This window comes from Rhipicephalus microplus, chromosome 2, assembly GCF_043290135.1.
Source record: "Rhipicephalus microplus isolate Deutch F79 chromosome 2, USDA_Rmic, whole genome shotgun sequence".
Lineage (NCBI taxonomy): Eukaryota > Metazoa > Arthropoda > Arachnida > Ixodida > Ixodidae > Rhipicephalus > Rhipicephalus microplus.
In genome coordinates this window covers 251359741-251370597 of record NC_134701.1, presented here as the reverse complement: position 1 = coordinate 251370597, position 10857 = coordinate 251359741, and the positions used below count along the sequence as shown (strand labels likewise).

The 10857-nt window shown below is 46.3% G+C and overlaps 1 protein-coding gene across 1 annotated transcript; it reads left to right on the top strand.

Moving 5' to 3' along the window:
* The first annotated feature begins 2710 nt into the window (after positions 1–2710).
* Positions 2711–10253, top strand: LOC142776243 (uncharacterized). Its single transcript, XM_075879570.1, has 6 exons — positions 2711–2867; positions 5706–5833; positions 6783–6903; positions 7755–7913; positions 8213–8338; positions 10015–10253. Exons 2-6 carry the CDS (start codon positions 5784–5786, stop codon positions 10201–10203), a joined length of 645 nt encoding a protein of 214 aa, XP_075735685.1. The 5' UTR covers positions 2711–2867; positions 5706–5783; the 3' UTR covers positions 10204–10253.
* Positions 10254–10857: the final 604 nt, after the last annotated feature.

The window sequence follows — 10857 nt, the reverse complement described above, 5'->3', positions numbered from 1 at the left end:
GACAGAATGTAAGTGGCATAATTCGAGACAATCAGTTATTCTTGCAAATAAGCTATCGCATGTATACTAGAATAGCAGAAGTCGTGTCCAGAAACTGCAGCGTTTGTGTCCGCATCTCATGATTATAACAAAATAATTTTATCAATTCAGAAGTATATGACAAAACAGCTACATCGTCACGGTCGACAATTACAATGCTTCCGCGATGCAGCAACCGCAGTGCAATAACGCATCCTTGAAACATTCTCCATTCTCTTGAGTCGATTTCTTTGGCAGATACGGCCATGAAGACGGATGCGGAGGGTGAGGGTGAGCTTCCCACAGCTTCAGCCGTGCATCTCGAGTCGCACTCCGACAGCACCCCCACAAACGAAACTTTCGGTAAGATGCAAGAGTGGCACCAGTGGTGTTAGCGAAGTCGACATAGAAGCTTTCCAACAATTAAATTGTCTTTGTTTTGCTTGCAAGCTCTTCTACTACGGCAATTTTTCTTGAAAGTCGAGAGCACGCACTGAAGATAAAGTTTAAGGAAAAGATGTAACAAGTTGTCGATATGTTCAGCTTTCATCAAAATGCAGTGTTAATAAAGAGAATCTCTCGATGCCAGCTTCGAAAGTCCTCCTAAATACGGACACTGACATCAGTGCAACAAACGCAAAAGTAACAGTCTAGATATATTTATAGGGTTGTGGTGCTTATATTGGTGGTTATGACTACAATTTGCGAACGCCTAAATGTTTCGCACTTCAGCAGAACAGCTGACTGATTGTGTCAGTATTTTAAAAGCTTGCATCCTCTGCGATTTAGAAGAATTGTAGCCAAAGTAACTCTTGCACGCTTTGTGCGAAGATGAGATATGTGCAAAAAGTGTACGACAGTTACGTTCGCTACAATTACTCGAACTCGGCGATGATGCAAGCTTTATAAATACTGACGAAAATATGGAGCTGCATTGATGAAGAACACGTGATATTTAGGCGTTTGCAAATTGTAGTCGTAACCACCAAAGCCCCAAACTGTCAGATCGCACTGCTATAGCACAAAGCGCACTGCTTACACGTAGCTCTTGGAACACGGTCGCCTATACGTAGAGCTTCTACGTATGCTCGCTGGATTTCGTGCCGACCGGCGCAGCTTCAGCCGACTTCAGCCTACGCCATCTCCTGACGCCGACAAGAGCTCTCGCCAGTGGTGCCCCGTCCTCAGACTCCTGCGACCGTCTCCATCTTTCCTATCTTCTCCTTACTTCCGTCGTTCGCTGTCCCTGCGCCTCGCTCTCTCCTTCCTCTCTCTATATATTTTTACTTTTTATTCTTATTCTTTTAATCTCTCCTTTACCCCCCCCCCCCGTGAGCTACTGTTGAGGTGTTCTCCCGCTGAGTGACAGTTACGGGCCTGACTTTTCTCTTTTCATTTAAAATCACTCCCACCCCCTTCCTCGCTTTATATATACATTTTTAATCCTATCCTTTTGATCCCTCCTTACCCCCATCCCTTGTAAGCTACTGTTGAGGTGTCGCACCTGATGCTGACAGTTACGGGGCTCACTCTTCTCTTCTTTTCCCTTTAATAGCCATATAAGAATGTGTAGCGCACGTGCGCAATATTTAGCGGTAACACAATGTTGTCACAAATATACACGAGATTTTTCTTTCGTTGTTTTTACTGTAATTGTTTTTAATTAGAAAGTACACGGCCCGATCCACGTAATTTAACCTGTCCGTCATATTGGAAATTATATCGCCCTCTAACAACACTGCTTTCACCGCTGCATACCTAGAGGCGTTGCCAACCGTGTGAGCTATTTCAATCATAAATGATATGGACTAATTTACACGCAGACGGCTCGGAAGTGTTGTACACGCCATTCGTGTGCACCGTCGGCCTCTCCCTGGACTTCTTCAACCACGCGGGCCTGTTGCGCGAAGACGGTCTCTGCGACTACTTCATCTTCCACTCGACCTTCGTTCGCGACGCACAGGGCCACGTCGACCTGTGGAACGGCCGCAACTACACGCGCGCCTTCCGCACCTTCTTGGCATTCGCCAAGGTGGCCCGAAAGACGTCCTACGGCGTGGCTGTCACTCACAGGTCAGGACGCTGCTCAACGCATGATGCATAGTGTGCACCGGCGGAAAGCGGGGCTAAAAATCAGAGTACCTAAAAATGGTAAAGGCGCTTAGAATATGGCGGTAATACTTTTCCGGAAAAAATGGCACTACGTATTACCTTATATCTTGTTGTTTTTAAGAAACACATCTTTGTTTTGCACGTACGCAATACATTGTAACTGCACACCAGCTATCACATTCAACGTGTGTACTTTATGGCAAGGAAGTTTAATATTCCAGCGTAGGAATACGCCCTTTTCATGGGTGCTTCCTACCGCTGCGTAGAACTCCACAATGTTCAGGACGCCAGGCGCAAATTCATGTTTTCTACAGGACATGGACAGACAACGGTTTCACTCGAAATGTACAGCGTGCTCGACTTTTTTACTTTCCTTCGGTGCCAGTATAGTAAGCGCGTCCAAACGTGGCCGCCGAAGGACGTGTCGCGACATTATACGCTGTGCAAAATCTGAAAGCGAGCGATTCAATAGAATGCTGGTTTCACCCTTTGTTAGCTCTCTCGTTTGCGCTACATTCGGTTTATTCGTGTCGAGTGTCCTCTTTGCGAGATTTTTTAGTCGCCCTTACCTGCGCAGAAAATCGCGTGACGCGCTGCGGCAGCTGGGCACCGAGTCGGGTGTTCAAGAGTTCGCCGCCTACTGGAGCTACGGCGTCCACCATCACGGGATTCTGGACCTGGACGAGAATCGTTCCAGCGGCCTCGGGAACGTGCGTCCATCGTTTGCCTTGCTCAAGGTGAGTTCCGCCCATCTGCGATAAGAAACAGCGTTGATAATTGAGAAAAGCTCACGGGGTCCCTCACCAATTCGCCTGACTAGATCGAAGGCGAAAGCCTCTTTCTCAGTCGGCGCGCTGATCCTCCTTAAGGGCTGTTTCACATGCCACGATTTCAGTGAAAAAAAAATCGTTGCGTTCGCTCCAATCACTCTGTTCGCAACCGCCGCTAATGGCGGTTTCGTTTCACGTGGACCGCGAACGGTCCGCGATTTTCGCTCTGCGACTGGAGCGGCGAGAAGCGTTTCTTGCCACCGTTCTTTGTGGCAGATACTGTAGAATTTTTCAAATACTATGTAACGATCTGTGTGTTGTGATATTAAAGTTCCATGAACGGTAACGAAGAGCACTTGTGTTTCGTCATTTAAGAACACTTTCCAGTCTAAGTTACCTTAAAATTCACAGCATCGGCCATCATTAAAACAAACACGTCGACGCTATTTCGATGGCTTGGCCGGCCCGATCCTATTTCGACGGGTCCCGACCAGAAATCACTCCCGCCGCTGCGATCAAAGCGAAAATTTCCAACATGTTTGACGCTCGCCGCGGACCGCTGCGGCGGGAGCGAACTGGCCTTTTTTTTTTCGCTGCGAGCGAATTCGCGGACTGAAAATTGCTACTTTTTGTGTCAAGTGAAACGGCGTTAAGTCTCCCTCCGCAAGCTTTCTACACTAAACGTGGATTTGCTCTGCCTCCGGGATCGCAGGCGTTCCAGGCCTTCTGCTCCTCACCTGGTTTCGCTTTGCCTCCGTGCTCACCCACCTTCCCCATTTGCTTTCAATAACGAAACGATGCCACGTGATCATGTCATATTATGTGACGTCAAAGAGACGTCATGCAGACATCATAATGACGTCATCGCGTCATGATTGTTTCCGCATTATTCGTGTCGACGCCGACGCAGCAGACGGTCAATTAATGCATTTCATGAGGCACCTAGGGGTTCCGCATTAATAACTATTTTACTAGTGGCACGAGCGCCACGCGAAACACCTGTTTGTCTTCCACGCACTAGACTTGGCACTTCCAGATTTTCGAAAAACATTCAGAAAACAATCATCTCAAAAATATAAATGAATCGTTCTGGTTGAGATTGATGCATACGATGTCGGGGCGTAAATTCACTTCATTCAAGGCTAATTAACTTTCTAAATTGTTAATTAAATTTTATGGAGTCACTTGAGAGACCAAGAGTAGCCCCGATCATCGCGGCATCACACGCTCCTTCCTAAGTGGCCTGCTGAAACCGAAGGCTACACGACGGTAGACGAACGCCGACGGGTGAGCGCCGCTATACCTGAATAAAGGGTTCGGGTCGCCTCCAATTATTTTTTTTCAATTGTCCCATTTAATACGCTCTTAAATTGGGAAAAAAATGGTGAGCGACTCTACTACTTGGCGTAAATTTAATTAAGACAGTTAAGTTTTGTTATTATATATAACAGCTGATAACCAAGTTTAGTTAGTAAAAAAAATTACTAATCACACGTCACTAGCCAAGATAGCCGGTGCTGGCAAGTTTTGACAGCGTGCAAGTAAATAGGGTGTAGTTGAAGTCATGTGACATAGCCTCACCCTAACCTGGACAGTACTGCCTTCAATATCGGCCCGCATCTTCAGTCATTAATCTCCCATCCTACAGCAGAATGCGGTGAGGAGAGGATTCAAGAAGCTGCGAAAGAATACATTGCTTTAAGCATGAAGAGCCCTAGCGTGTAGATACAAAAAACATATTGCATGGAACCGGCACCCAAACGACGTTTAATATGCACGAGGAAATTAAGATTGGAGCCTTGAAGAATGCCAGATGAAATAAGAAATTTCCAACATTCATGAGAACAAGGGATCATTATTATCATACAGAGAAAACGTATACATCAACAATGCGTCACGCATGTATGTATGTATGTATGTATGTATGTTTGTATGTATGTATGTATGTATGTATGTATGTATGTATGTATGTATGTATGTATGTATGTATGTATGTATGTATGTATGTATGTATGTATGTATGTATGTATGTATGTATGTATGTATGTATGTATGTATGTAGGTATGCATGTATGTATGCATGCATGCATGCATGCATGCATGCATGCCATGGGAAGCGTCTTTGTTGTTTAAAATAGTAGGTATCCTATGTGTGTGTGAACTAAACATTTGATTTATTTGTCACGTACAATTGATGTTTGCGTGTGATTTGAAAGTAGCCTTTCAGGATGTAATCTTAGGTGGCATTTCGCGCAATAATAATTGTTGGGCCTTACCGTTCGTAACCCCCGATTTTTTTTTTGTGCGCATCATTCATGTCATGTGATGTTATTTTTCTTGGTGATATAGGCGAGTGTGCGGTGGCAATAAACATTATGTTGGAAGTTAGCGCCTGTGCCGTGTGTCCTCGTCTTGTGTCCCCGTTTCTTTGCGCTATTTTCTGTCGCCCCGATATGATTATGGGGAATGTCGTAACGGAGAACGGCGGAGGTTTTAACTATCTGGGATTATTTAACATGCACCTAAACCAAACCACGCGACCTTGTACCATTTTTCCTCCATATATGTGCGGCCTCCACAGCCAAAATTCGATCCGGCGACCTTCGGGTGAGCAGTCAAGTACCATTGCAACTAGAACACCGCAGCGGGCGTGGCACTTCGTGTCGCTCACTAACCAGAGCATATTTCGGAAGTTTCGCTGTCAGTGTGTTCATTTTATTCATGACCTCACTGTAAGCGCTTAGTCTAATAATCAACTCCGGTTGTTTAGGTGTAGCGTTTACATCTTTCTCGTTATCTCCACAGGCCTTCAAGTACCTACAGCACGCGCAAGAGAAAAACGATGCTATTGACACAGCCACACTTCTTCTCGGATGCTCAATCATGCTGCATGAGGACAGTTCACTGCATCATATCCTGATCGATGAATTACGGTGAGAAAACAAGGGCTTCCTTGTCACACTCAACCGTGGCCACTAAATAAAAAAAGATTTGGTGGCCGTGCCTCAACTTTAAAAAGAGATCGCTCTCACACAGATATGTTTGTCGAATACTGGCAGATTAGCACAACGGCATCGGGCAAAACGGAATCGCTTTAACGACGCGTACGAACAGGAAGGTGCAGTTTTACCAAACTTATGACTCTCGCGCCCTATTCCAGGTGACGTATCATTGATAAAGAAACCAACCTATATTGGCACAGGTACCCACATCAATTGCTAAATAAATTGCTGCACTGTATACACTCGAACATGCGGTGATCACACGTGCCTCTGCCTCAGGCTGTCATATTATGTTTTTTTTTCACGTGCCAGACGTTTACTTTTTAATGGGGGCATATGAAATTCAATATTTTTTTTTCCGTACCACAAAAAAGTCACGTTTGTCACTTTCTGTGGAAGAACCTTTCACTATGCTGTTCTTAAGATCTCTTCAGGCAAAGCCTTCTTTTGATTCCTGCAAGTATCGCACCATGATTAATGTGATCTCCAACGCTGTGTATGCAGCTCGTTGTAGGCGTTCTTCGCCCAAACAGCGCCGAAGCCACAATATCGTAGCAGTAAATACTACGATGCGAACGTTGTAGCCACCACGCATTCAAACATCACATAACGAGTCATTTCTCTGTTGCCGCAGTAAGGACAACCACAGGCGTGCACACGACCACCTTGAAATTTTTGTGTCAGTACTGTTTAAAGTAGGAACTTGTTAAAAAATTAGTTGTCTGATGATTATCAATTCTCCATACGACAATCCTGCAACTTCCACGTGCTGTTGTGGGTTGTGAATGGCACCGAAATTCACCGTTGATGTGCGTATTCTTAGAACCTAAACTTGCAGACTTTCGTTGTTCGTGATAGACTCGTTAACCCGGTCGCGCAGTGTCCTCCACGTGGACGTCTTAATCATCACCACTCACTTGATGACGTCCGAGGCGATGGACAGGACGGTCGTTCCCCCCACTGCCCTGACGTCTTCGCATGGAGGCCTCCCGCCGGCCATCGTAAGTGTTCAGTTCGGACATGCGAACCAACTGACCACGTGGAACGCATTTCCTTTATTGGGAGGGGGGGAGGGGGGGTCTAAGTCATCTAGCAGAACGTTCCCCACATGCTGTGCCACGAACGTGTTTTATCAAGCAGAAAACGACTGGTGCCAGTGTGTGTGTTATGCGACGTACGTTCACCAATATCGTAACTAGTCTACGCGGTGACCCTTCCAACGCGCATCATGGGATTCGCCAAGCCGTGCCGCGTTACGTGAAACGTACGCTCCGTCATCACGAGTCGACTCATCGCACAGGTCGAACGGCTTTGATGCAAGTGCCTTTTGAGTGCGGGTCCACTTAGTTATACCAGCAATATTCAGTAAGCTTTCCAACCGCATGATCGTATTTACAAGAAGCGACATCGTGTCATCCAAAGTGCGTCGCGTACCCGTACAGATGCCTGATTCGCCTTTTAAGACACCCTTAGTGGATGAAGTCATCTACAGCGTTAACGTGATAAACTGTAAACGTACATGTCACAAAAATACGCAGACACTGAAAGAATGACGTCATGTCGTTTCCTCCACTCCGATGGCTAGTTTACATTCGAGATGGTTTCGGATGCCGTCGCATCAATTTTTTTTTTTTTTGTGGCACTACGTGCAAACACTCGTGCAGCTCATTATATGATGATGCGAAAGGAAGTGCAGAACATAAGCATCGCATTCACGTACAATTAATGTGGTTCTGGCTCGACACACGCCGCATCTGGAGCAACGTCGTACCATGCGTCTTTTCCATTCATTTTAAACTTATACCAGCCAGCTGTTTCCCCACAGTCGTAAACCATTTCTCTTTATGAACAGCTGGACGTGGCACACTACGTGTGGGATTCCGACTACCTGAGCCATCCCACCGCCATCTGCTTCACGCTCACTATGGCAGTGTTGGCCTACGATGTACCCGCGAAAACCCGCGTTGGAGCTGCCTACGACAAGCCACCTGCGCGGTTGCCCATAAAAGAGGTTTGTGTACGCACTCGCTTTCAACGGTGGTTCGCGTTTCGAGACTTACATGCCATTGGTTACTACGGCCATGCGGCCAACTATAACCACCGAAGTGGAAAATTGGGTAAGAGGTGGTAGTTGCTAAGCACCATAAAAGAGCCATGAAGTCCAAAGCATCAATCATTGAGGTTATCTCGTTCCATTACTTTACTATTACACTTTGAAAAAACTGGAAACATTATCATGTGCTAGTTTGTCACACGAGGCCACAAGGAACTTCGAGTCAAAGTTTTTTTTTTCTCTCTCTCTCTTGAAAGATGTGCAGGTATTCGAACTACCCGCAAGATATCAAGTACGGAAACGGCACAGTGATTAGTCGGTTTTACTCTACGCCGAAGAGCCGTCTTTACCTGTTTGACACGAAGGAAAGCTTCCGATATAAGGTATGAAACGCTTTATATGTAGTTTGACGCAAATCTACGATCTCCACATCATTTTTCTTGTGTTTTTTAATTTTTCGCACACGCACGGCCATTTAAATTGCTGTTATTTATTAGTACCACGCATCTAATATACAATTTAATTGATGTTGCTCATCCTAGTGAAACGCATACATACATCATGTTTGTCTAATTAGTTCTAATATGTTGATCTGTGTCTTGTTCAGTGGTTTTCAAGTTTTGCAGCAATCCACACCATTCGCTCTTTTTGCACATGAACCAACAGAAGGTTCCTTTGAAAGATTTAGATGCGAAGCAGCTTATGGTCGGGACTTGTCCCTTGTCCGTCGTCGTAGCCACGCTAGTACCCGAAGCACCCACTAGATGGTTCTGTGGTCACTCGCTCCACTCCGGTGCGTCCTATGGTACGAGTGGAGACCGCTAGTGGCACTGCGCTGCTCTGCATAATAAAAGCTTTTACTCCTCTCTCTCTCACACACACACACACACACAGCGTAGTAGCATGAATGACGACATGAGCATTAGTGCGACGGAGGCGAGGGCTCGCAAAACGATGGTGTGCGCAACCATGAACGTCAATACGAAGATGAATAAAAAGCACCTGTTTACGGAACTTTAAGCCGACCCATGGCTGATTCGCATCCTACTCACGGTTCTCTTTACGGAGAAACCTGTGCGTTTTGTTTAGGTGGTTCATATTTTTGTGGTGCATATAGTATTTTGTAGTGCTTCTCTTAATTACAACAAAGCACGTCATGGGCGCTATGTTGTACAACAGCCGTCTTCGTTTCGACGTTTCGGGATACTACATTGTCATGTCTTGGACTCACGTTTACCAAAAGGGTTCAACTTTAATTGAAGATCGACGCAGCGAGTCCTGGAGAGTAAAGTTGCAGGTGTAACCTTGGAGTGCAAGAAAACAGCCGAGAGGGCCAGATAAAATAAACGGGTGTTAACGACATCTTAGTCGAAACCGAGAATAGATAGGGCTCAGGGCATGTAGCGAGATACCGAGATGACCACTGCGCATTGACAGGGACTGACTGAATTCTAGGAGTAGCCAAGCATGGTAGGTGGAGACAAAGTCAGGTGAGCTCATGAGATTAAGAATTTCGCAGGTATAACGTGGGCACTGCAAGCCCGGGAACGAATTAATTAGAAAAACATGCAAAACGTATTTGCCCTGCAATGGGCGCAGACAGGCTGATGACGATGGTCACGCCTGAATCCTACGGTCCCATTTTCATTTGCCTGTGTCGACTGGAAGGTGACCGCAACGTTACTTTTCTTCTCAGTCGATTGTATTGATTCCCCCTCCCCAGCCCTGAAGGTTCTCCACACTCAGCTCTGCCTCTGAGATCGAAGGCACTGGAAACCTTCTGCGAGTCGAGTCATTTTTGCAGTACCTCCAAGTTCGGTCCACCTTGAGCCAAGGAACGATGTCATGTGATGGCGTCATGTGACGTTTTTTTTCATTCGTGACATTCTGATGACGTCATCAATTTCATTGCATCAGTCATGCTGGCGCTGATAGTCTCTTTCCGCGTCTGATGAGACATTGAAAGCTTTCTCCTAAATAAGACGCTTTAGGTGCGGCTGCTTACTTTAAATCGGATAAATGTGTTTCTTTTCATGCAAACTTCGTCTCTTCGCCACAGATGTGCACGCTGCGACAAGCGTTCCCCTACTTCGACCACGGCTGGGCCGTCTTCGACGTGGACCTCGAAGACTACGACGGCACGTGCAACGGCGCTCCAAGAAGCTTCGATCGCGTGCACGCCATTCGCGAAACCTTCGACGAGTACCTCACACTCGGACACAGTCGGCCGCCCACGCAATCGTGCTGAAACCGCGCCCTCGTACGTATACTTGCCAAATAAAAAGAAATGAAAGCCTATATCTCAGAAGGTCGTCTACGCCACCAACGCAACGACATTTACCTGCGCCCAGTGGGTCCGCATTCAGCGTGCTCATTCGTGCCCATTATTTCAAGTATATACAACGATAATCATCTGAGTCCCCCGCTACGCCGTTCTGCGGGCCTCATGAACGTTTTCTTGTTTTGGAAAGTAAATACCCAGAAATTAACTATAACTTCATCAGGATAGGCGCTCGACCTTGATGAAATAGCATAGTAACGAATGAGAAGCACTGCTAAACGACAAGAACAAAGGAGGTGGACACAACGTGTGGTGCACAGACGTTGGGCGCTGCCCTTTGACAAGCACTTTAGATCTGCTGCAAGTCCACCTAGGTGCTGTGCAGCGGTTACGGGACTCAGTTCCTGGCCTGAAGGTCAAGGGTCCCGGTCACGGCGGTCGCATTTCGACTCCATCGAAACGCCAGAGGCCCGAGTACTTTACGATATCTGTGCATGTTAACGAACAGCACGGTCGAAATTACCGGAGCCCTCCACCGTGCCTCGCATATCGTACCATGGTCGTGGCTCATATAACTTCGGATATTATATATTAGAAAGTTTTTAGATCGGGGCCATAAGT